Here is a 27,611-nt window from a genome sequence, read left to right on the forward strand (position 1 = left end):
AAATGCACATAAAAACACAACAATCGGCGACGGGGATTTCGGGAAGAGAAATGATAAATGTGACTTTTAGCACGAAAACCATTTAATAAGGAGGGGAGGGGTACGCAACTATCAAGGGAGAAGGAGGGTCCTTCCGAAAGAGAACTTCTGCTTTCCCTAATGATGCGCAAAACGCACCAAGCCCAACGATCAGTAGGGCAGAGCGGGGGTTGGGTGCAGGGAACTTGCCAATAAATCGAACCGACGCCCTGTGTGTGTGTGTGTGTGCGTGTGTAACTCCCTTAGGAAATGTTACAGAAACCATTGCCAACATACCACTTTAACACCAGGGGATGTGGTCCGGTGCTCCGATTGATAAGATCAATGTTTTGGGAAACATATTTACGGCGCATAGAATGGTTGTTGTTGCACTGTGTTGCTTTTTTCCGTTCCTTTTTTTCCCTCTCGCTGCGAGATGCATCCCTATTTCTGGGTTAGTTTGCACTGCTGCTCCAGTTCGTAATAGCGAATAACGATGTTTATTAGTGTTTGGCTCGGTTTGTCCCTAGTTTTTCCTAGTGCTGCTAGATGTGGCTGGCTCCGGAGCACAAAAGCCACGCGCGCTAGCACAATATTGCATCGATTATTCGAGGGTTTCTCTAATAAATAGAGCCCTACCTATAAGAAAAATTTTCTGTTCCCGTGTTTTTCTTTCTCTCTTTCTCTCTTTATTGGACTTGTTTGAGCGTGGAAAATAAATCATTAGCTTTTATACTGTTACAAATAAAGCAAAAGATTTGCCGTAAGTGTAGCGCGTCCACATTAGAAATGGGGAAAAGCATCGAAAAAATGTCGTAAATTACCCATAACATCCTCGATTTGGTGTTGTTTGTGTGCGCGCACTGCTGCGACTTTATTGCACGATGAGGATGTTACGTGTAGCGAATCGCGGAGGGTTGTACCGTCCTAATTTGTGAACTGTGTTTGGAGTGTAATAGAAATTATGTGTAAAATTGTGAAACACCTTAAAAGGGTTTCCAAAAACATACTCTTGTATGTCGAATTTGTGAATCTCAGTTTTAATATTAACAATTAAAAACATTTCCGCACACCACCAAATACGATGAATCGATACGAATTCGCCGCATCCATTCATGACTCATCCATCGCTTGCTACTCGAAAGTCAAATCTATCGGACAGGTAGATCCACTACGACGCTATTGCATTCACGGTCAACAACTATGGGCAGCATTCGTTGCTACCCATTCACTCGTTGAGAATAAATCAGTCGCTTGAAGCACGCCACACATGTAGCAAAGTGGAACAAAGCTGCAATTGCATCTGCGTACACTATCAAATAGCTATTCCAATGCACAAGTAACAATTGCTGCATTCCCACAAGTGGTTCTTTTCAACGGTTTAAAGCGGTTTCATCCGTTGAATGAACTTGCTTCGTGGCGAAGGGGACAGAAAGAGAAAGCAAAAGTTGAATGGAACAGCATAGGAAAACATCGCCATGACCGGTTCATCTCTAACACTGTTCACGATGTTGTTGTGTACGCTGTTCATGTGGTGTTCATTCAGATGCGTTTGCCTCTGGTAGCGTTTCTTTTACTTCCACGCAAACGAACGCTTTTAACGAACATAACATACTGTTACAATGCATTCAAAACTACCAAATTATTGACGTATTATTCTTTTATCTAAAATAAGCTCTATTATTTTAAGCATTCAAGGATAAAATAGAAAAAAATCATCGGTAATTTAAAAATGGTTTTTAAATGATTATTTTAAAAATATCTAAATTTGAACTTTCGTCATTGCTTAAATGTCTTGCATTCTCTCAACAATCCCATGCTCCAAATTCTGTTCCAGCTCAAACCCACAGTGTTGCCGCCTAAACATCTATCGCGTACAGAATGAACCATTACGCAAACCGAACAACGCACGCGGGTCTGCTTCAAACGCCTTCCAACCGTCGGTTCGAATTCATCCGCATTCATTCGCCAACCAGACGCGTACCGTGCTGGACGTGTGTGCCGCTAGCGCCTACTGGCAGTGTGTGTTGAGTTGAGTTTTGGTGAACCGCGTGCGTGTTAGAAACCGCGCCGTGACACTTTTCGAGCGTTTGTGTATGTGTGTGAGTGTATTCAAATTGCAATTGTTTTGGTAATTTGTGATCAACGGTGATCGTGCAGTTATTTTTTTAGTTTTAGCCAATTGCAATTCTAAATGCAAGTGGAGAAGGAGAGGGGGTAGGCAAGCATCAACCCCACCATCACCGTAGGGCGGTTGTGTGAACGTTGCTCGTTGCACAATCCTGCAGCCAATTCCTGCCGCTCGAATATGCAACTGGAGCTGTAGTGCGTTTAGAAGCTTTGTTCTTAGTTAACGACGGGCGTACGCGCGAGTGTGAAGTAAATTGGATTAAATGACGCGCGGCCAGGCCACCCGTCGTTCGTGGCCGGTGGTAGAGCGAGCTTGACGGGGCTCAATTGTTGTGTGTTGTGCTGTGCGTCGCTTGGCCCAGCTCTTGGTGTGGTGTGTACTGTCACCCTCCCCAAACCACCCCCTCGCCGAAAAACAAAACCCACGATCGGGGCTGTGTGTGAGTTATTGTTTAAGGGTGGAGACCGGAGTTGATTAAAACACTGTGTGCGCGTTAGTTTCATCTCACGATCAGCTATTCTATGCTGTTTCCCGTCCGACTAATGTTCAAGAATACACCCGTTTGAGCTGCTCGAAATGAGAGGAATTGTTCCTAATCGATTCGATTGAATCACCTGCGGTTTGGATGTGTTGGTGCGGGCACAAAACACGGTGCCTAAAGTCAACCTGAGCGCACATACGACGAAGTGTTGTGTGTTGGTGTACGTGGAGTCACGGCAAACCCTTAACCCGCGGAACGTACACTTGGTGTGTGCCAGGGTGGTGGTGGGATAAAGAAGGCAGAATAAAAGATAATGGTAAAGCCCACTGTCGTCCAGTGCGTGTGTTCTTCGATCGAAAGAAGCCCAAAACAAAAGGTTCATAAAGTGATGCAGTGCAGGGTGCAGGGAGCGAGCTTAAACAAGATGAAAAGCGAAGGGAAGGGCCTGCGTAAGGTGTGATCGTTTGACGTGTATGCGTGTATGTGTTTGTGTATTGGTACGAGAGGCGATGAACAACGCGAAGCAGATAACATATAAAAAAAAACCCAGCAACAGCAGGGCGTTCAATGTTTACGAATACCTGTGCACCTGTGTGACGTCACGGTCGACGGGCCACACACTTGTATAGCCGAACGACGCAAGTGAGCGACGCGTTTGATACACGATCATAAAAGCGTCTCACGCAAAGCCGCAACGTGTGGCAGGGTTGAGGCGACGAGTGGGTGTGCTTTTGATCGTTTGCCTTTGTGGTGGTGGTAGATCGATTTTGTCTCTTGCCCGACCGTTTGATCGTTGATCGACAAATTCAAAAGCTCGAGCTGGATGGGGGGCTATTTATGATTTAAAAGCGGGTTAATACTTGGTAAACAGATATTTCAGTCTTTTGCTTATTAAATTTAATTATCGAGTTATTTTTTTTAAATAATAAGCGATTTTAACGAAATGATTCAATAATTTCAGTGCGCAGTGTGTGTGTCTTTGCGTGAAAATGATTGCTTAACATAACTTTACAGAGTGTTATAGTTTATAGTGAAACAAAACAAAAACGTGTAAAAGATTGTATAATTCACTCCATAAAAAGTGAATTCTGCTTTACTTCCTGATCGGTCAATCGGAGGTTGATTGAGTAAGGGTGCAAAAGCGAACGCGCAAATTTAAGGAAACCTTTCCCGCTAACGCACGACCAATAAGGAAACCGACCGGCAAGATGGCAGCTCAATATGGCCGTAGCATCGTCAGCTCAACGGCCGTGATGATGCTGCTCGTTTGGATGACGCTTATAGGTAAGTGGGAAACAGCATCAAGACTAATAAAATTACACCCTGCAATTACTGCCTCTTCAATGTATGCCAAGGATAGGCGTCGTGTGGGATATGCGAATCGATTCTCAGACCCCTTCAATCAGTTAAAACAAACCGATGAAAAGATGTTTAGAAAATATTGCCCCGTAAACGCACAGGTGGTCACCGAGTGCTGTGCGTAAAACGTTCTTCTGCCTTCTACCACCACCAAAACCCTTACCACGGCAAGGTAATTCTACCGGTTTCCTTGTTTTTTGCATCTTCCATGCGGGAGCCGGGGTTTTTTGACAGTAAATAAACAAAACCTTCCATCCAATGCTGCCCCTCTGCTTATGTTTTCCCTCGATGCACGTTCTTGCGGCTCGCTTGCCTACAGACCTTCTGTCGACGGTTGTATCGTGCTAGGAAATTTGAACCATGTGCCGAGAAAACCAGGCTGTGTTAGCAACAACGCACAGGTTGTTGAATTCCGATGGCTGGTAATTAAGTGAACAATTTGTGTAACCATTTCTTTTCACCATCCCACCATCTCGACGGCGGAGACGAACGCGAGACGAACCGGATCGGAAAATGCTCGTCGGCATGTGTGGTACGGTTTAATAAAGCAAATACCGTCTGCCTCATGCTTGGCACTCATTGATTTGGGGAAATCTTTTGCTGTTTTTGGACACGCCCGAGTGACGACGATGCACAACAGGACGTGTATTGTGCCGGATGTGCCAAACGTGTGCTGTTGTCTTTGGCGAAAACACGGCGGCAGACATGTCAATTGATTCGTCTACGGCGGTTGGTGTGTCTGGAATGGGGGCTTAAAATGGTTTGGTAATGTTGCGTTGTGTACGAAGCACGCCTTTTGAGATAAAGGAACCGTTATTAATAGCAAGTTAATGGGAAACTGTCTTTCTAATGCGATGAGCAGTGTAGATATTCAATTATAACTTTTGCTAACGATAATTGGGTTTTGTCTGCAGGCATATTGAAAGCTATTTTGTCGCACGGGATGGTATTGTATCATCGGGACCTTTGGAGGAATGGAAAGATCTGGTGATTTTGACCTTAAAATACATTGCAATTGAGAACTTATTGTAATTTTGGCGATTTGGTAACTTTTGAATTGAAGTTTATCGATTGGTTTTTGTAACTGTTAAATTTAAGTTTATTATAAATACTAACATTACCTTGAGTATACGTTCCATTAATGCTTCGTCAATTCGGAGTTGGAACAGGTAACATAAATAAACTGTTAATGTTATACAATGCAGTGCCATTACACTCCTTGGCAGCAAAATGTTGATTCTCCAACGCCAATCAATTTGATGTCGCAATGCCGTACTAGCGCAGAGAGGACCTGACGTTTTCGCTTGAGCAATCATCCAACATTTTCAGGGACATTTCCCTCAGCTGGTCTGGATGCTAGTTGTTTTGCTTTCCTTTTTTTCTATACATTCCCACCACAAAATGAATAAACGTTTACAACACCTCTAACACAGTCGCTCCAAGCATACAAACGACGCTCTCTTTACTACTCGCTACCGTCCATCCATTTGACCAACGAAAGTGGTGTGTGCCGTATTCCGTAACACTTGGAAAAGGACGTTCGGTTGCAGCACAGAACGCGCTTGGGTGGGCATGTACGGGGGAGGTAAAGGCAACCCCCTCGCGTAAGGCGAAAGAAATTGCGCCGAGAAACCCGGTGATGGTCGTTTTGTTGTACAGCGACACACCCAGCAGCAAACGCACGCCTCATCCGCTGGTTTCGCTGGTCGCGCGTAGTGCCGATGACAGAAATAGAAAATTCCATCAGGTCCGCTGCGCGGTCCGTAGTCGCGAATACCGGCACCGAACGGAGTGAATACGGGCACCGGCACCGGGGGACGTCCGTGTGTCCCCAAAGCGGTGGAAATCTTTGCGTTTTTCATTTCCTTCAGGCGCGCGCGTATGAATAGAAGTGTGATGGCAAAGTAGAAGCAAAAAAGATCACCCATCGCCAACGGAAAAGCGGTTCTACTTGACCGCCTGCCAAAACATTGCCCAATGATGGGCAAGGTAGAAGAAACCGCAACGAAAGGGTGGGTGGTCCATGGTGAGAAGAAATGGCATGAAATTGGAACGAAAGTGTTAGGAAAAGAGTTCGGCCCCGAACGAGAGACCGTCTGCCCCGGGAGCGTGTTAGTCTTGGAAGAAGGATGTATTGACCAAAAGTGTAAGACTGCTGCCACAAGTGGGTCGTAGAGCAGTGGCAACCTTTACCACTAACTGGACTTGTGTGGAGGTGACCTATCCTTCGATCACTGTATCCATCTCGATGACCCTTCGGCCTGTTAGCGGATGAAGCTCCCGAGCAAGGGTAATGGTGGACCGAAAACGAGTCGATACCAAACATGGCGAGTGTGTTGGCAGCTTGCGTAAATTCTTCCACTAATCCACCACCACACACCTCACCGAAGCGCACCATTCCTGCTGTTCCGCCGAACAAACCTGAACGAAACGAGCGCAATGCTGCTAGAACGACATGAACGAACCAACGAGGGAAGGCAACGTTGGCTATTTAAAAAAGAAATCCTATCGATTCGATAACGTTGGAATCGACTTGCGATCGATGTGTGATGGACTCGAATGTTCCTGGCCCAATGCATAGACACGCTTGTGTCAGACATGTAGGACTATTTTTAGTGTACACTCTCGCTGCTACCGCCCTTCAGTCGCCAACAGTGGTTTGACTGACTGACCGACAACGTGCTGACATTTCATGGAGTAGTGAAGCGTTTTTTTTTCTAAGCACTACCCGATACAGCGAGAGTATGATGAAGTGGAAATAAAACAACTCTAAACCGAACAAGTGAATGTTAATACGTTTGATCGACACACTTGCACGTCAAGGGTATCGCATGTGGTCGCTGTTTCCGGTGTTTGATGGTGCCGTGAAATTGTAAAATGCCAATTTAAATTGGGTTATGAATTTATTATTGAATTTGAAATCTAACAATTGGGTTGGATCTGTAATTATTCTCGGTAAAGCACACGTGATGTTGATTTGCTCAAACTAAGCGTCTATAGTGAAACACTGTTCATGTATGTCAAACTAACAACCTTCAAAGAATTCGAGTGCATCCGGTTCGAAGGACTAATTTATAGATTAACAACTCGAGTAGCTCGAATAGTATCCAAACATCTCAAAATGAAGCGTGAGCCATCGCGTTTATTATCCAATTAGAGGTCAACATAACCATAATGTGTTAGGTATTATATTTGGATTAGAACTGCTGCGGTACTTTCTACAAAAGAATGCATTTTATGGTGCATTGCTCTATTTCGCTTCCTAGAAACTGAAACCTTGCCACATGCCACCGACAAATGACATTTGATCCATCCAGTTGAAGCGTAGAGCTACCGATTTCAGTAGACACCTGTGCAGCAGACAGCAAGACTGTTAGCACACCTGACTGCACCTGATTAGTTGAAACGGCGTCCCTTTTTTCCATTTCATCCACAATAACCGCAATGCAACTGCTGTCGTCTCACCGGACACCCTTCAAGAGCTTCTTGTGTGTGTGTGGTTTAGAGCTTAAGAAAGTAAAACAAATCAATAAGCTGGCTCTGTCGCTCTCTCTCGGAACCACCAATAATGGTCTAGTCACAACCGGGGCTGTATTTAGTTACCGAATCGAACAGCTGAAGGTCATCCCCGGAGATACGGGAATCCGACTTCCCAAGCCAAGCTTTTCCCAGCTTAGCCGCGTTAGGTTTTATGACCCCACAACGACACGCTCTGTGCTACTGCACCCCGGTCGCTGACTGCGGTGGTGGCTCATTTTTTTCTCATTAGTTTCTAATGCGAGAAGAAGCCTTTCCGGTTGCTGCTTAAGCTCTCTGTACACGGTCTGCAATCATTATTGCCGTCAGGCCAAACCACCGTTCATCCTCAGGGAAAAGGAAAAGAGAAAGAGAATGTTCAAGACATTCAGGGTATTCCCCGGTGTGGTTGTTTCTGTGCTCTTGAGTTTTTCTGTTTCGCTCATCATCGACCCAGGTGCATAAAACTTATGTGACTGGCATGCCGTAATGATGCGGTGCGGTGAACGGTGACATCGCGGTACCGCACATATCGATTAGCTGCTGCCGTTGCTGCTGGTTCTATTAGTGGAATCTTGCGGAAACTTTTTTGCCCTGTCAATCATACGATTTGCAAACGCTTATGCATGCTTAAGTGGTTCATTCCCAATAATGTGGGAGGAATAATGCGCACTAATTGATAGAACAAATTATCCATCAATAATGAACATTAGAGGAGATTTTCATTAAACTTCTGATAGTTTTGGGAAGCTCTACTAATGATATTAATGCTCAAATTTTGAATGTTTATAGACAAATTCCCCAAACCTCGTTCAAAATGCACATTTCTTTTGAATGTGAATGTGTTTTCAATCTCATAACAATTAGACTCTCCAATTGGACCACTTTACAATGTTACCGCTTCTTCATACACAATATTTACCCGCTCATGATACGGTTGGAGTTTTGCTAACGATCCATCCCACCAGGCCCACCGAACTGTGCACTTATGTCGTTGCACACACAAACACGCGTCGGATGATATTTTTCCAGCGTACTAAAAATACACCAAGAAGTTCGCTAATTCTTCCGTCTTACAGCAGCATCCCCATCGAGCATCGCTGCCTTGGAGAAGACTGCGACTGGTAGCTGTGGTGTGATGTAAAGCGACCGTGTAATCTATTTTTGTGGCCTTGACTTGTTGTGATGCATCGCTTTCAAATCGTGTTTTGCACCGAAATAAACCTGCTGGCTGGTGTGGTGGTGTTGGAGATGGTTTGTTGCGGTGTGTTGATGCAACAATGCAGCACCCCAAAATAAGTCACCCATTGGATGGGGGAGGCTGTGCACGAACGGTTTTGCAAACATAAATAAGCGTTTCTTGATTACGTTTCCGTATTTTGTGGATAGGCAGAAGTGGTGTTGATTCTAGCGGTGAATGTTTGAATCAACCAATCAAACGGCCGTGTTCAACTGTCTCTTTTTTTAATAACATGTATAATGTTAAGTTTAATCGATCATCCTTGCTAATGTTTACTCCAAAATACGCTTACAAAGAAGATGGCCAAGAGAAAACTTTCATTTTTATTTACATTCAAATGAAACAGCTTCACTATCCATACGCATAATTTGCAGCACAAGCATAATGTAGCTATAAATGACAACGGAAAGCAAAAAGGCGCTCATTAAACCCACCCTTTGCTGAAGCGAAACACGGTAACAGTCCAATGAGTCCAACGGATGTGGCCTGTGATGGCGTTGGCCGGAAACTCACCGATGTGCGTTGGAAAACCATCCAACCGAATCGGCATCGTTCGTTCGGTGTGCCATCATTGTCACCTTACCATTGACAGTGTTACCACAGAATGGTTGGCAAGAACGCTGCGATCGTTTCATCGTCATCTGACACGATGAATCAAACGGCTCATCCATCGGGGTTCGTCACTGGCTGACACATGGAAGATATGCACTGATGTCTTATCCTCCTTTACCACCACAAAGTGGGACACAGTTCTGTGTGTCGTCGGTTGTGTTTGTTTTCCTTTGCCGGAAGTAAACGTCTCCTTTCGGACCGAGAAGATGCTATGGGAAAAAGCGTTACACACGAAAAGGCAGAGTAGAAAGCAGAGTGATGCAGAATGTCTCCATCATCTCTTTAAAAGCACATCCGCACTGCATTGCTCGATGTGGATGGATGAGCAGGCACCGTGATCTTTTACTTTTTCTACTCCTCAAACACACGGCAGACGCATGGAGGGAAACATTTATTCCGCAGTATAAGAATCGTGAACGGCCATGGTACTACGAGCTACGGCCATGGTTGCGTTTTTCGTCGTGCGAAGAAAGGAAAGCTTCCCCGCAAAGCTCCGGCAACGGCTTTGAAGGCAACGAAGATGGAAAGAAGGTGGGCGCAAAATCGCGAATTGTTGCGGCACGAACGATCAAACGCTCGGGAATGACATTCTCACGGTGGAAATCTCATTCAGCTTTGCGCTGCATACTTTTTTCCCCGTTCGCTGATTTCTGTGTTTCCATTCACTGGCCCACCATCCACCGCCACACCTCCGGTGTATATTAGGGCAAGTGGATGGTGTTTTACTCGCGGTAAAGGAGGCAGGAAACGTGACGTGTACTTTTCAATCCGACTCGTGGCTGTCAAAAAGAGGTTGGAATTGCTTTTATGCTGCAAACCACACACACACACACATACAAACCGACAATCACGTATAAAGATGGCTCGTGTTTGGTATTTGGTTTGGTGGCAGCATAATGAAGTGCATCAACCTCTATCCCCCAACGCTCAACGTCAAATGACGCTCCCATCGAATGAAAAGGCTGGTCGTGTCACTCGCGGTCGCCTTTCACCTGGCACTGGAAATGGGATCGGCCCGTGCAGGGTGTGTGTGTATCTGGAAATAATACAAGCTCACGTTTTTCCCCTTCATCGTTTGGCGGGAAATTACCACGACCGTTTCGTGTGTTTGACTGCGCCTGCACCTATGAACTATGTTCAGCTAGGAATTTGCGCATGGAAATCTGTTCTCTTGGTTGTTTAGTAAAGTTTATCCATCTGTCAGTACAAAAGAAGTTGCTACTCAAGTTTATAACTATTTCAAGCATTGGTTTGGATGCAACTCTTGTTAACATCCTTCTCTTTATAATAGTTTTTCAATCAACTCTACTTCTTTAGCTTTGAGCATGCACTACGCATACAACGGAAAGCATGCGTTACAACACATTCTATAGTACAGCATGACCTGTTCTCGTTTCTGTGGTTGAATCTGTGCGGTGTGTATATCCCAGAGTTCCAGTACAGACGTTTCGTTTTGTTAGAGAACAATATACCGGAGCAGCTTTCAGGATCACATTTTACAAACCAACATGTGCATTGTGTTTTTGCGGTGACTTGCAAACTACTCATGTGCAGCTGACGCTTTTCCTTGCGAAGAGAAAAAGGCATTCTTTACCATTGAACGTCGTTTGGTGATTGTTTTAGCAGAACCTACTGTAGTCAAACAAGATTTTCCAATTAGATTGCCGATAAAACACACCTTTAATTAAATCTCTCGTGTGAGCCCTAATCAGTATTCTAGTGCACTAATGAGCGAGTCCTTGCTTTCGAGCTGCACCACAATGCTCAAACTACAGCAGTTTCGTAAATTTGACTGCCTAATTGTATTTCGCAGCAAATTACGAGCCCAAATATTAAACCTCACTGGCAATAAAATACTAATTTGGCTGTATTCAAAATCCGTACGCATCGTGCGCAATTGGACGCACACCTTTCAAATGCATGCGTCTGCCTATGTCGGGCGCTGCTGCCGATAATTGCAACGAACGTTGCACATATCCTGAAAACCACACACTCGCGTTGCCCAACACACCGCATCTGACTTTCCGGTGTGCTCTGCACCGGTGCTTGCAATCAATTGTTCCTTTGCCAGGTGTGATGGGGAAGTGATGCTGATGTGGCGTCACTTGCGGGTTCTATCCGGTGCTTTTCCGTATACGATTACGTACCTTCAGGGCACTAACTCTGTTGCACATGTAGCAATCCGCAAAACACGCACATACGCGGGTACGTACCATCGAGACACGCGTGTGTCCACAGAGCAAGAGAGAGAGCGAAAGTTCCGACAGATTTGCTTCCGGTTCACCGGACCACACGCGTCCACCAGCTGTACTAGCCCGTGGCTTACAGTGTGCGAATTTTGCATGCACAGGAGTGTACTCGGTACTCGGTGTGCTGTAAATGTAACATGATGTTCAAGTGTGTGAAGCTCAATTTGACGAGTGGTTCGTTAAATATTCGCTAGTATGGTACGGTACGGTGGAATTTTGGACTGAAAGTTACCTAATTCATTAGAAATTACGATGTACACGAGCATCGAGAAGGAGCACTACGCACCTGCACAAGGTGCCTTTTCCAGGTTGCAATGGAGCGGAAGTTTGAATTAATTAAACAGTACCGTACCCCGCAAATCATGGTAATTCTTCTTTCAACTGCTAAGTAACGGCTGGATTATAGGTTTGTTGGAAATGTATCAATTCGGATGTGCAGCTTCGGCTTGTCACAATATTTAATTACAAACAGGTGATGATTTATGCAGCGATAAAGACGGTACATCACGCCGCTCAACATTTACCCTAGCTGCTACGTTGTTGTTGTATTGCATTTAAAATTTGTAAATCTAGTGCAACTAACGGTCAGTCGCTCGTTTATTTAGGGCAGGTGAAAAGTGAGGAGAAAATGTTAAATTCCCAGAATCATAAAACTCGTATTTGACCGGGCTGACCCGGACGGGGGACTGTATGACTGTAAGCCATGTTGTTCGCCATGTGCTGACCAACTATCAACTGCTGCAGTAGTTACGTCTGACACAGGTTCAGTACCGGACAAGAAAAGCTTTCTGAAAACGTGAGAACTTTCCGTGCGGGAAATAACATCACCTCACGCAGGTCTCTCGGTGGAAGGGTAATTAAAAAGCCAGAAGCAATTAAAAGCACGACAAAATGGACTTGGACAACGTTGTGGACCTTTGGTTGAATGGTGGAACTAATATTACACACTGGTGTGTGTGTGTGTGTGTGTGTGTGTGTGTGTGTGTGTGTGTGTGTGTGTGTGTGTGTGTGTGTGTGTGTGTGTGTGTGTGTGTGTGTGTGTGTGTGTGTGTGTGTGTGTGTGTGTGTGTGTGTGTGTGTGTGTGTGTGTGTGTGTGTGTGTGTGTGTGTGTGTGTGTGTGTGTGTGTGTGTGTGTGTGTGTGTGTGTGTGTGTGTGTGTGTGTGTGTGTGTGTGTGTGTGTGTACCCTGCAGGCTGCAGGGTTCGACCGAATCACGGATGCATCTCTCCCGAACAACGATGTCTGTGAGGAGAGCGAAGGGTGTGTTCGCTTTTGTTTTCAGACACAATCGATGTACTTTATACTGTACACAATTCAGAAACGATTTATACATACCGGGCGTGTAGGATAGTTGGTACACGCGTAAGGAAAAGTTTCGTGTTCCGCCATTGTACAACTATACTTTTACTGGTCTAGTTTCGCTGCTGCTACATCCAACCTAGCCTGAAAATGAAAATAATAAAACATCTTCCTAAGCCGAACTGAAAAATGGGAAGGTAAAACACCACCTGCCATGGCTCGAGCGGGACCACTTCCCAGAGCCCAATTTGTGTTTGAGCCCAAACTGTCCGAACGCTGCTGCGGTTTGATTTGTTACTAGCACTGAGCAGCTAGTCTATGATGCTTTATAAACCAATTATTCTCACTTGTGGTTCAACTTCCCTCAACATAGGCAGGGCTGCCATCAAAATTTGAGGCCAGTTAGAGCTTACCGAATAAAGTTTACTAAATATTTGAATAGTGAATTCCTTCCACATATTGGCATACTTTTCGCTGCGTTAAACTGTTGTACGATCGTATTATTCGCAGCGTGTGTCGAAAGCTGAAGAGCAATGTTAACGAAAATGGAAGCGAGTGTAGTCGTAGTGAGTGAGGATAGTTAGATAATTCCTGCACATTATTCTGAAAGTTCCGTAGGTGGAATGTTATTGTGCAGCAGCATTATGAGGCTGGTCGGTAGCATTAGTAAAGTTAGCAAGCAAACCTCTAAATTTAAGGTATTTTGCTACACTTTGGCATCGATACCACCGGGTAGTGGGATTCCGTTCCGTTGCATTTTTGTATCAAATTCTGTAGCTGCAACAATTAAGGAGTTTTTGACTACTCAGGTTAAATCAAATAATTTGTATACAATTTATGTTTAATAAGAACAAAATAACGATTGTTCTGTAAACAAAAGAATCTGATCGAAAAGCAGGTACATTTGAAGAGTTTACAACATTTATGTTTTAGAACTCTAGCTTGCACTGTTTTACAAAAAAAAACAATTGACATCTAAATGCGTCTCGGTATTGCGCAAAGAAGAACGTGTCTATAAGCGCAACAAAACACGCTGTCAGTTGATGCGTCCGGTGGTCTTCTGAGATTTGCTGTTGGTGAAAATGTTCCGTAGAATTGTAACAACGCTACCTGTAGTATAATGCTTCCAGTACGTCATTATCATGGTCATCACCGTTCAGGATGGCTTGCACCGCTAAACTAGGCTGTGAGAGCTACACCTTCAACTTTTACGCGCACATTATGATGTGGTTTCTGTAATTTCCGGATGTGAAGCAAAACCTGTGCGTGTGCTGGTGGAAGGAGCAACCGAAACCACCGCCATACTATATACAGTACTAATTGAAAGCTCAACCACAGCAGACGGGGCTGAAATACAGACACATACACTGCCGGATATGAACCTTCAGGGAAATTGTGTCAGAACTGACGGGGAACGGATTGGCAGTATTCTATCGACGTAGAAGCATTACTCTAGAGATGATCTAGGGAGTATTCACTTTCTCTGCCTCTCATATTAGCTTGAGGTTGTACACTAATTAAAACATGAACCACCACCACACCAGACGACGAGTCTGTGGCGGCAAAAAATTCTACTATTGCCGCTATGGTCTCTTGCCCAAGCTCCCGCAGTTGCGCTACGTACGTTCTAGACCCACTTTTGTGCACGGCTGGTTGTGCTAGATTTTTTTTGCTCGTTTCCTGTTTTGATTCACTAGATTCGAGCGCGGTGGTCCCGGGATGTTTTCCATTTTCTCGTACAGCAGTACGTGCGTGCGTGCGTGCGTGTGGTCGACGACGCGACACAGGGATACACATTCTAGCACACCACGACCTTCATGTACGGAAACGGAAATCTGCGGCCTTTCAATGACAACAGCAGGTCGGGCAGGTTGCAGGGAAGAATGACGAAGGTTTGCTTCCGTTTTAGTAGTACGTGCTGATTACGTAGACCGTATAGGAAAACCGGGTTGAAAGGTTAAGGGTCGAGTTTTGAAATTTGGTTTTGCTGAGAATTTTGAGCCTCTGCCCGGAACGGGTATCATATCAAGCTAGGCATATTTTCATCGACCCTCTCCATCCTACTCAAAAAATGAGGATGTTTATTTGTCAACTCTCAACTCAAAAATGCCACAAAAACCACCTCACCTAGTAGTTAAAACGTCTACAATTATCCTTTATTTTTGAAGCACCAAAAAGACAAAGACCAAGGACTTCCATTAAAGGTTAAAACAGGGTTCTTACTCAGAAAAGGTGACAATGGGTTGTGAGTAGAATCGTAATTAACCTTGTTATTTTGTAGTTTGCTCTGATGACGCTGAAGGTATTCACCTTTGAACAAAATGGTCAATCATAAATAATATGAATTATTAAAAGTAACTCGAAGAAATATTACTAGACTAATTGACCATTCACCTGTTACTACTGCAATATTATCATTGATTTGCACAAAATGTATTTATAAATCACATTCCGCATTATTTTTTCCATTTGGTGTTTTTATTCGCTAAAGGTGTTGCATTACTTTTCTATCGGTTAGAGGGGCTTTCTTAGAGCTTACACTGCTGTTTTGTTTTTGAAATTGTGACATTTTATGATCGCTCTTTTATTATATATATATTTTTTTTTCTTTGGCTCAACAACCGATGTCGGCCAAGGCCTGCCTGTACCCACTTGCGGGCTTGGCTTTCAGTGACTAATTGACTCCCCCCCATAGCAGGATAGTCAGTTCTTCTTATGTCGGCGCGGTCTATTTGGGGATTGAACCCATGACGGGCATGTTGTTAAGTCGTACGAGTTGACGACTGTACTACGAGACCGGCTCTCGCAAAATGGTTTTAATCATGCGATACTTACTATCTCTCGATGTATCTGAAGGTCTAAAGTCATACAATACTGAAAAACGCCCTTTTATTATATTATGACCTGAAATAATCCTGTCCTCGAGCGATAAAATTGGAACGAGTACACAGTTTGCGTGTGTTATACACCGCAGAGTTTTAGTTCATTTTCTAAACGCTTGTTAAAGTTTTCCGGATGAAAGGTTGAATTGTAGTGTGTAGGTGGTTTTAATCATATAAAGTTCAGCTCTCTCAATGACCTCAAAGTGCCTTATTTTGAAATCGACAGCATTCAACACGAAGGGAGAAAGGGGGCTCGAATCTGTTTGCCTCTTGAAATTATTCACATCAGCGCTATTGCTAAATGGCTTAAGTAGGAGTGTGCTGGTTATAATTCGTTTAATTTAAACCATTTCTTCTTCTTCTCTCTTTTTACTTCACAGGTAAGACATAAATAAAGCCATTGACGGAAACAGATGGAACACTGGTCGCGGGAAATGAAAGGAAAGAGCATCATCCATTCAGTCCACTCGTAAGGTATAAGAGGGAAGCAAAAACAATCTCCTAAGACAAAAAAAGTCGGTCGAGGTTATGTGCTACTTCTCCCCGGTTTTATTGCGAATTTCTCTAGCATCTTTTGCAAGAGCGATTGCTGAGGAACTGCTATACGGTACGGCACAACATCTTAATGCGAGTACGCAAAGCAGCACGTTTTGATGCACTAGTTGGCGGCTCTAAAGCATCTTGAGATCGCTTGATTTAGTTTCGGAAAAAGAGAAAGAAAGGGTCTTTGGCACAGTCGAGCTGGCTGGCAGCAGCAGGAACAACAGTCGAGTGCACGACGGCCCCAATTTGCCAGATGACTTTAATTCACCAGCATCAGTCGTCGTTGGTCGCCAAGTGGATGGATATATTTAAAGCGCAAACGAGTTGTACTGCCAGATGCGCTCGAATCGTATTATGCACAGTCAAACGCGATCATCCACTGAGTGACTTATGACGGCTGTGTTGATTTGCGCTCTCTTCCCTCTAACGATCATTAAATTATATGACGCCTGCAATCATTTGCTCGGTGTTGCTGCACAATTGGTACTTGCCTGTATGCAAATCGTACCCCGTACGGCTATGAAAACGATTATGCTTTGCAACTGTGTGTTTGATGGAACCATTCTCAAACATAGCTGTGCAAGAGCACGCGTGCAGCTATTTAAATCCAAACAGTTTAATAGCGAAAATGTAAAGTGTTGTCCAATGTTTGCTCTTTACTTTATGAAACATGCTGCAAAGTGCTTCATACCTTTATTAACGCGTTCTTTCACACTATCCAATAATCGCCAGCATCATCCCTCGTGACGGCGGAATGTGTAATTGGCGGTGTCGAAATACTTCCACCCACTGAACGGTCATTAAGTACGCTTGCTGAGTGTGTCATCAACTTTTGCTACGTTAATGCCGCTCATCAATAAAACAAAAGTGTGCATTCGCTGCGAGGAACATGCATTTCTTTTTTGACTCGCCGCACAATGTGAACGCATCATTCAAAAAGGGCATGCGAAAAACCACACTCGCACATACGCCGCATCAATGCTTAAGTCGCGATGTGATGCTTTCTCATCATGAACCCTGCTGCCTCAGCATGATGATCATCATTCCCTGCGATGAGACCGCTTGCAGTGTATTTTATTAATTTCGCTTCGACTATTCATACATACTTTTAACCCTTTTCCTCGGACACAGTTTCGTGCGCGGTCTCACAGAATATTACTTTCGCACGAAGGCATGAACCGCGGCAGCGCCAGGACAGGAGTTGTTTCCTACCCCGATGAAAGCGGGAGAGAGGTCGTGAATGAGCCGCCGACGTGCACTCAATTAAAACAAATAATAGCTTCACATTCATTCATTCATAAACGATGACACTGCAGCGGTCGGACCATTCCGTGGGGGTGAGCGCACGCAAAGTGAAGAAGCAGTAGGGTAGCGTACGTTTGGCTAGCGCAGCAACGTTTGTTGGTGGCCGGACGCGCGCGCTCGCGCCCGATCGTGCCAGAGATAAAACGTACCGCGATCGTTTAAATTTTTCCAGTGCAACAAACCATTTTTTATCGTTTGGACTGATCTACCGACCACCAGGCCGTCAGGTTGCGGTGGGAGGGAATGAGAGGCAGAAAAGATTAAACTCTTCCTATCAGCTTTCCGTTCTGTCAGCGGGTAACGTTCTGATACGCTTCTCTCTGCGTATAAAAAGCGTTGCTTGCCATCCAGCATGACAACATCACCCGACATTGGATCATTAATGAGCACGAAATGGGGTCGGGAGTGGTGGTACCGCGAGAGGTGGAGTAAAAGAACTGTGTCCGACAGTTGAATGTAAACAAAATTCACGAAATATGGAGCTCCAAACCATGTGCCAACGACGGTTGTGTGATGGTTGTGCGGCAGGCAGTGCTATTACACCGGTTTGATCCGATCATCCGTCACGTGCAAAAGACTCTCACGATTTCGAATACTCAATTCGATACGCTTTGGGTGTCGTGAAATTCGCTGCTTTTGGGGATATAGCTTATATTATTTTGAATGACAGCTGTGTAACGTTTATAATTGACATGAACGGAAAAGGGAAAAATTAGCGGAAAAGCGAAAGCCACATTTGGGCTTTAACGATATGATAGGACAGTGGCGGGGGAAATGTACGCGATGACATATCCTGTTTCCGGTGTAGCAGCAGCAGTTTGTACGTATTTCACCGCACGCTGGCCATAACCGGCGAATGATGGCGAGTGATGGTTTTGGGCATAAAGCCAAATAAGTGGGATCGTTAAAAATCGTGTCACATCGTTAGTGGTGTGGCAGCATTTTGCTATGGAATGAAGTTAAATACATACACTCACAGACACTCGTTTCTATTTTGGCAAGATAAAATATGATGATTGATTTCACGCTTTCTCGGTGTGGCTTTCGCGCTAGAATTGGTGTAACAAAACGATGACAAGAAAGTTCCAGACTCTAGTGGTGAAGGCTTGAGTGGCGATTATTAGCAATCAACTTGACCAGCGTCAAACTCGTGACGACAAATGAACTGATCATAGTTAAAACAGTCGCCCCGACCCTCACTCACGCTAAGCCTAAAACGGATGGATGGCCCCGTTTTTAGATCTGCGGGATGTTTGGTATAACCCTCTGCAGGCACAAACACTGACAAAGAAGCGTTCAATCATTTGACGCTGACAGGCCTTGTTTTGTCTCTAACCTATTTCCCTATTTGATCCTCAAGACCCTGATAGATGATGGTTGCGATATTCTCACAGACAGCAACAAAAAAAAACCTAACAGCAACGCACACAATTAAGTAGTAGTGTGCTGTTTGCATATACTGCCTGCCGACATCCATTCGGTTGGGATCACGCTCATCTTCCTTCATCCACGCTGCTTACAGCCTAGTTGTTCTTTTTTTTGTGAAAAGAAAAAGTTCGAACCACTAGCAACAACAGCAAAAATGCTAAGTAATTGAAACATTTTCCTAGCATCTTAATCACGTCCCTAAGACGTGTCGTTCCCGTGATGACCTTGCCGATGCGGATGGTGTTTTTTTTTTTTCATGCTGACCCCATTTTCCTTTACTGGAGTGACTTGTCTGCATTCATCAAAGGTCTGGCGCGCTCAGCGTTGAAGGTTTTCCCGCAACAACAAACTACGTTTCGGATAAAAACGTGTTGGTTTTGAAGGTATTCAACACAGTTCCGTTTGAACGTTTGATTTTGACGATAGATTTTATGCTTTGATTTGTAACTTTTCACGACTTTGCAAATATGTTTGTGAACATTGTGTTGCAGTCCTTATTCTATACTACAGATTATCTTATAGTGTTTGTCGTTCAAAAGGTTGCCACGTCGCACTAGACGTAGATAGATAGCAGCTTAAATTATTCGTGCAGCACAAACATGAAAATGAGCGTTAAATTTATGCATCATTTATCTTGATGCTCTTTTCATCTCCTCGCAGATGTTCTAGCATCGTAGTTTTTTTTTTCTATATATATATATTGTCGTCTCCTTTCATTCCATCGCACTTGGTTCTTGTTGTGTATTCATTTATTTCCTTCCCATTTTCAAAGAAGCAAAAAATGTATACACAGCTCTCAGAGGACAAATTTTTCAGATTCTAGCACAACAAAAATAATAAACTATCCAGCGTCTAGAAAAGCGTCTAGAAAACAAAACACTAATAATGAAACGATTTTTTTTTTTGTGTGTCTCCCTGTCTTTGCATTGAAGGAGCATCCCCAGCATCATCATTCTGTCATGCGCTCATAACTCATATATTTCATAACACACACACACACACACCTACACTATGCGCTGAGGCAACAATCTTCCCTCGCGCTTGTTTTTTTTTCATCCACGCTTCTTTGTTCTTCGCGCTTGCATTCTCTTTAAATCCAGCGCGAGCCCCATTAAGAAATGGAGCGAGCTCTAATGCTAAAGGGCAAGAAGCATTCTTGAAAGACAAGAATAATGCATTTCATAATTGGATAGTTTGGATGGGCATATTGAGCGTTTGGTTCAGTTAGCAAAGATGCGAGGCGGTGGATAAAAGATGCTTGAAAAATACAAAGCATAAATCACCTATCATAAGAGCATGGCGCTTTAGTTTCTCCCTCTTTGGAATATGGCGCAGTGGTAGTGTACGTTGCCGCTTTGTAAAAGGAATGGTGTTTTTACCTTCCAGCTACCCCTAGAATTTTAATCATGTTTTGTTTTTACAAATAGAATGTGTGAGATAATCAGCTATTATCAACTACTAAAGCATTGCAGGTATACATTCGAATCGCTTTCTTGCTAATCTACCTTCCAAGCCTGTTTCACAACTTGGCCATCCCAAACGGAATTTCCTGATCCAATTCCACCGGGTTCCATTTGCGCCTGTTCTTCACACCTTCCAATGCGGTTCAATAAGATTTCCCGCTGGCGAGGAAATTCGAACCCTCCGCTATATCGGTGCGTATGGCGCAAAACCGGATATGCCATCCGTCCTTCCAACCCTCGCGGGCATATCGCTTCTCTGCAGTCGTTACTGCACCAAAGGGAATAGAACACAAATGGTATGATAATTAACTTTTTATTATTATGCTATGTTTATGTTGCTCTATGTGTGTGTTCGGTGGCGTTTCACCACAGTCCTGCTGCGCCCACACGTTTCCAGCCGGAAGATCTCGGCGGTTTGGTGGCAACGTACGCGAGGGTTTGGTTTGGCGTACGTTCGATAATGTGCTGAAGGTGTTGAAAAGTGAGCATCACTTGGACCTGCTGCTGCTGCTGCTATGCGCTGCAAGACGATGGAGAAACAAACAGAGCAAAACGACGAAGAAAGGGTCTTTGGTTGTAGACGTAGCTCCGCCACCACCACCATCATCGTCATCATGATTGTCGCGGGTCGTTCCGGCCTTGAAACGATCGTCTTGGGAGTCGTTCGGAGAGTTTTTCCGAAAATCATAGATTCTCCCGGCACGGCTGACAGGAAGGACGTTTCCTCACACCATCGGTCCCTCGGCAACTGGACGTTACGCCCGGTTTGGTTCGGTGGTTCTAAACTTCTCGCCCCGTTCCCCGTTTATGTAGAGTTTTCAAATTTTGAGGAATTGTGCGATAAAGCAGTTTAGCGAGACAAAAAAAAATGTGATAAAATGTACGGTGTTGATAGGAACGGAATTAAAGTGAGAAATATTTGCGGTTCAAAAGGGGCCTGTTCGTTCATATCGATTATTACAGCAAGATTACAGACAACACACAAAAAATATAAAAAACGATAGCATGAATATTTAAAGAAAATTTAAAACGATCTTATAAAAAAACCTTCTAGGCACATTGAAAAGCATTGTTAACAGCTCGACACCCTGCTAAACAAGCAAGCAACCTCCAATCCGATGGCCTTTTACGCCATTCGCGCCTCTGGGTGGAATGTGGGATTTAAATTGCACCGCATATGTGTACGTGTATGTGTGTGTATGTGTGTCTGTGTGCTCCGTCGTTTTTGGAATGCTGCCGGTTACATTTAACCCTACCTAGTCATCCCAAATTCACGCAGAGGAAACCTTGTTGAGCCGATTCGCATAGGTAAGCGGATAAAGGTGAACATCGCTTGGGGTAGCAAATGTCCACCCATAATTCTTCCGCACGTTATTGTGCTTATGTTTTTGCGTATTCTACCCACCTGCAGGTTGTAATAATTACCACACTTAAATGCAGATTTGCACAGAAAATCGTTTCCGCTTTTGGGGGAAACACCCCACACGACAAATACGTTTCTGCGGTCAGACGTAGCTGCCTCATCCTGCTACTAGTGTCCTCTTATAACCCATTAAAAATGCATATTTACATCATAATTTCTGTCTGGAATAAATGCTGTAACTTGTGTATGCATCAACAACGGTTACTACAAATTGCGTATTAATCGTAAGAAAGCTTTACCAGTACAAGAAAACTCAGCAATATTTTTCTTCGCTGATTGAAACACATTTAAATTTGCATTTCTTGTCACGTCATTCACAAAAATGTCAACGTCCTTTGACACCGTTTTGTGAGAGACCGATCGATCTTGGACAAAACAAATATACGACCTCTTGCTTTTAATGTTAATCTTAGAGAATCTCCACCAGACCGCCGCCAGAGTGGGAGTACGGCGAGGTGGCATTAAAAAAGCAAAATACGTTCGTGATGAATTTTCTTTACAGTTTTGTTTGCCTTTTCCCTTATCCATGTTCTACATTCAGTAAAATCAAGCAAAAAAAGCCAGTCATATTCACACCAACCAGCAGCAGTGCGCCATCATAGCAGTAAATATGCTAAAGATATAAATATTTCATATTGACGTCCGACCGTCCATTTGCCGTCGTCCGTCTGTTCATGAAATATTTATGAATAAGTGAATAAAAATCGAAAATATATACATTCACAATCTGTGTGCGGCACACGGTACGCTCACTGAAAGCTTCTCCGGTTGTTGTTGTAGTGGTCGGTCGCCTCTGCGGGATTGGGATGCAAATGCACGACGACGCACGAAATGCGAGAACTTCGTTAAGCTTTGCCCACTTTTCCCCGGCGTGAAACCATCCTCCGGTGTCGGGTGTTAGCGCCCTTTGCAGCCAGCGTTGCACGGGACGTGACGCACGGCAGAGGTCACAAAAGCAGCCAAGAACATTCCGTGGTGGATTTTTCTGCTTGATTGTTTAACTATTGTGTGAGCAGGGCCCTGCGCCGGCGTCGTGGGGCGGTGTATAGTGCTGAAGAGATTGAAATGATTACGAAAAGCCAAACAGCGCTAGAACAGCGTTCTATGAATGGGGTGAGTGGAGGGAAGAAAAATGGAATGTTTATGATTTGCAAGTCTTAGCCTTAATATTAAGTCTTAGCTTTTATGGTGAGCAACTGCTTATCTTGATTGTTTTGCGTGCGAAAGCATAGAGCTGAAATACCGGCGTGTGAATAACGCTCTAACACGAAGGACAAAAATCTCCTGGAGCTGCTTTCGTACAGCATGGTAAAAGTTTTTAATAAATCGATTATTTTCGTTCAAGATTCAGCCATCCTTTTGGCGTTGAACAACTGCATTCAAATTGCCACACTATTTATCGCTTTGCCACCTGTGTCGCTCCTATGATTGCATGTGGTGGTGGATGGTGCGAAATGTCCTGTACCAAGCAAGTGAAATTCAATTTCCTCCAAAACTAAGCTCAATAATCTTCTACCATCGGTTTCCATTAGTTCGTCTGTGTGTGTGTTTTTTTTCTTCCCATCCCACCATAACGTTGGTAGAAAATGTGTGCAACGACACCCGACACCCGTCCAGCATATGCAGTCGCCGTCGTTCGATATCATTTTGATCGTATTAAACTTGACTAAACGGCGAATGTGTGAGTCTCGAGTCGAGCCCAGAAGAGCCAAGAGTCTCGAGATATGTGCAACATATGTTTGTGCTTCTTATGAATCCTTAGCACACATACACACACACATATATACAGTCAAACAAAAAAGGAATATACTATCCGTCCCAATTCGTATGTGCGAAATATCTGTGGGGATAAGAATTTGTGTGTGGCACACATATTGGCGACAATGATTCCACGACAAAGTTGCGATCAGCTTCGAAAATGACACCAAGCTCTTATTCGCTCGTTTCGCCCGAACGCTCTCGGTACGACCGAATTATGTGGTCGTAGGAAGAGCACGTGTTGGAAATGCAAATAGCAGCAGCATAGCTGGGCTGTTGGTGGAACCTTAAAAAACGTCAATTTCAACAAATATTTCAATGATAAACTTCGTCCAAACGACTCGTCCAACTGTTTGTGTCCCCTTCAATAGTCACCCAAGTTTTTTTGTGTGTGGTTTGTTTGTAAGTTCTCTCAAGAGAATTTCTTTATGCGATCCAAAATTGGCTTGCCACGTCCAGCATGACTCGATCCAGCTGGTTTCTTGTGCCGTTCCCACGGCAAAAGGGGTTTTTGTTGGTTTGAAACATGTGGGCACCACGATTTTAGACCCCGGTTTGTCTGTGAACCGCCGGTGTTGATTCGTTCCTCAGGGTTTATCTTTTTTTTCTGGGATTTTAATGCCAAACGAATTGGATTATGAACCGTTTTTGATTTCAAGCGAATGGTGTTTTCGTTTTTAATTGAAATTTAATAAACAAAAATTTGCATACTGTATATAGTTTTTACGGGAAAATGATTAATGGAACATCTCACTCTCAGGTTGGGAGTTTTATACAGTGATAGATCAACCCGATTCCCGACATACACGATCATGCGCTGGAAAAAGCATTCAACCTCAATCTGCACTTTGTCTGGAATTGATATATTTATACACACAGAACCAAGTAGCGCGCGTACGAAGTGAAGTAGCTTCCAGCCAGCTCAACCCCAAAAAGACAGCCAGAAGCACGATGTTAATCCACTTATCTCCGAGATAATTACTTTGATCCAGTGGTCTGGATATGCGCCGCTCCAAACAGCGTTGTGGGAAGCGAGAGCATGGAAAGCGGAACCGAATTCGGATGCAAAGAAAGAGACCCTTTGTTGTTGTGGAATGTTTCAAGAGGGAAGTCCATGTAGATGCAATTTTCCTCCCATATCTATCTGTCTGTCTGTGTTGTAAAGCGCTGCTCTTCTGGGTGCTCCCGGTGCTTTGACCTCCGGGCGGTACAGTAGCAGCAGAAGCCTAATTTTCTCCCCTCATCCCAGTGTTGCCCCGCGGAAGATATCGATAACATCACTCATGGCGCTACATGGCCTCATACGCCGAAAATATGGTACGTTTCTCGCGGGCCCGTTCTCCCCATCCGACAGCCTCTTTAAGAGCCAAAAGCAACAACAGAAAAGAAAATTGAGCCGTATCATTACGACTTCATTTGTTATACTTTTGTGAGAGCCCCGCCCCGGGAGCAGAAGAAGCGTTGGGGAAAGTTGCCCGTTCCTGCTGTTGCCCTTGAAACGCTCCAAACGGACGGTGCCCTCGCTCGTGTGTCGAGTTTTAATTTTATCTTACAACAATTTTACTGCCACCGGATAGTGTTTGTTGCTGGACGAGTTTCCGATAGGAGACGATTGATTTATGCCCCCTGCTTCCCGTACGATGCTCTTCCTCAGCGCGATGGGTTGTTGTTGTTCTAGCACGGTGTGATAAATGAAACATGGCGGGTGATATTTTTTCATTAATGTTTTCTTAATAAAGGGCATTGTATTTTTCGTTTCCGCCTCCTACCCTGCTGTGCATGCTGGGCGGTGGTCCCAAGTACTATCCTAAACCCCACGACACGGCCTGCTTCCGAGTTGGAAGATGGCCACAAAGCCACAGGGCGTATTGTTTGTAGCAAAGTGCGTTGGTGCATCTTCGCGGGTCTTCTACAAGATGCTGAAAAACAATCCCAATGTGGGGAAACCCTATACCAGCACCTTCTCGAAATACTCTCGCCTTTGTACCGTCGTGCGTCGCTTGTTACGGTGTCGTATTACGGGTGCTTTTATTCCCGCACCCGCAGGTCCAGACAATGATCCCCGGGACGCGACGCGATCGACGGCTTCCCCATCTTCAACCGGCGCTGCACTTTATGTGCATTGTCAAGAGCTCGGTAAAGGTGTAGGTATCATCGAACGGGGTTTTTTGGAGACTGGAAAGCATAGGAGTGAAATTGAGATGGCACTTATTTTCAGCTCAACCCTGCTGTGCCGTGTGTATCTATGAGACGGGGCTGGTGCTGCTGCTGCCACCGTTACCAGCCAGCCAACGGCAGTGAAAAGCAGCGGTATTTATTACACGATCTAATTCAGAAGAAGAGGGATTTGCTTTTGTGCGTGTTGTCGTGCGTGGGCCCGCTTCTGGAGCGTCTAATTAATATCGTAATTGTAGAGGACGGTATGGAAGCGCCTAAATTTGTGTGTTTACTTTTCTTGTTCAAACTGATATGAAACGGCCTCAGCAGGATACTAACTGTTTGTTTTAGGGCCTTTTCTTTGTTTGTTATTATTACATTAAAGATCCCTTACTATGATATTTTAATAACGAATTATGCGGTTTAATGCGCAGTTCGTTGCTTTGTTTGTGTTACATTTCCCTACTCGGTGTTCCCTTTTCCTCTTTACTCTACCGATTGTACTTGTGATCCTATAACCTAGACTCATAAAGCAAAATCCAAGGTGCGTGTGACTGAATGGAGATGATCTGTGGCTAATGAGCGCAACATAAATTAGCCCATTCCGTTTGAGTACAGCATCAAATCGAGGTTCCGGGTGGGTTTTGGATTAACGTTTCGTGAGAGAATCCCACATTTTAAATAAATCTTGGCAACAAAATCTGTCCCTGGCGCCCTGGAGTGTGCTGCATTACTGTTGGGCATGGGAAATGGGAAATTCCAGTTCAAATTTAAGACCCACCCACTCAGACAGCGGCATGCCACCATTTAGTAGTTCATTTTGCACTGGAACTGGATCCTATTTGCCGTACAATTTTCCATCCGATCAGCTCCATTTATTACATTGTTGACCCATCCGTCCTCTGGCGCTGCTCATCAACTTTCCAGATGAACTCATTGCATTATTTATTATGCCGCTGTAGTGCGGAATTCTTGCTGTGTTGTGCGTACGCCGCGCGTCCCATTGACCTTCATTTGTCCGTTTGACTGACTTTTCCGAAGCATTCCCGATGGCGGTGGTGACCCAGCCAACCGTCCCGCCAGCGATGAGTGATGGCCTTATTGAATTTTTGCCCATTTTCTTTCTATGTCGTACTGGGTTCAATTGTTCATATCGCTGTGCTTTACTCGGCTCTGTGCTGCTTCTCCCAGCCACCCAACAAACGCGAAATGGACCACACGGTCGTTTTAAAAATGACTCTCATTTTCCCCGTCACCAAATGTGTCCGGTGTTCTGGCCGAAGAGTTCGTTTCTTTGTACCAGTACAGCAGGAGAGAGGCTATTTTTATCTATTGGAACGGTTTGTTACTCGACTCGAACTTGATGGAAATGATGATTTCTAATGACAAAAGCACAAGTATTCCTTCTTCCGACGTTTTCCTGCAATAAGAAGAAAAAGTGCAGAAGAAAAAAAACGAATGCGGAAGGTAAAACGTCCAAAAGCAGATTATAATAATGGCTCTCTCTCTCTCTCTCTCTGAATGTGTCCTATAAAAGCTCAAGGAAGGAAGGAACCATATTCATTGTTCGGTCATTCAGCTAACCTTCTTCAAGTTCAAGTGTGGTAGCGCACATCGACTTTTTGGATAGAAAAGATATTCCGCAGAAATGCCACTTCAAGCAGGACAAGAAAGGAAGCTCTTTTGTGAAAGCATTGATAACAACAATCACTGCAGAAGCAAAGAAAAAATCAATCATAATACTCT

At 44.2% G+C, this 27,611-nt stretch overlaps 1 protein-coding gene across 10 annotated transcripts in view; it reads left to right on the forward strand.

Annotated features, from left to right (window-relative positions):
* Positions 1-1,966: 1,966 nt before the first annotated feature.
* Positions 1,967-27,611, forward strand: part of LOC120898686 (fasciclin-2) — a 56,828-nt gene continuing 31,183 nt past the window's right edge. For 5 of the 10 annotated variants that reach the window (XM_040304851.1, XM_040304856.1, XM_040304857.1 and 2 more), the window contains exons 1-2: positions 1,967-2,120; positions 3,592-3,914. In XM_040304851.1, the coding sequence (XP_040160785.1) occupies positions 3,839-3,914 (76 nt within the window). In that variant the 5' untranslated portion in view covers positions 1,967-2,120; positions 3,592-3,838. Of the gene's footprint in view, positions 2,150-2,626; positions 2,947-3,591; positions 3,915-27,611 lie in introns of those variants that run through there. The other 5 variants (XM_040304860.1, XM_040304861.1, XM_040304852.1 and 2 more) reach the window with 4 other exon arrangements.

Source organism: Anopheles arabiensis, chromosome 2, assembly GCF_016920715.1.
Source record: "Anopheles arabiensis isolate DONGOLA chromosome 2, AaraD3, whole genome shotgun sequence".
Taxonomy (NCBI): Eukaryota; Metazoa; Arthropoda; class Insecta; order Diptera; family Culicidae; genus Anopheles; species Anopheles arabiensis.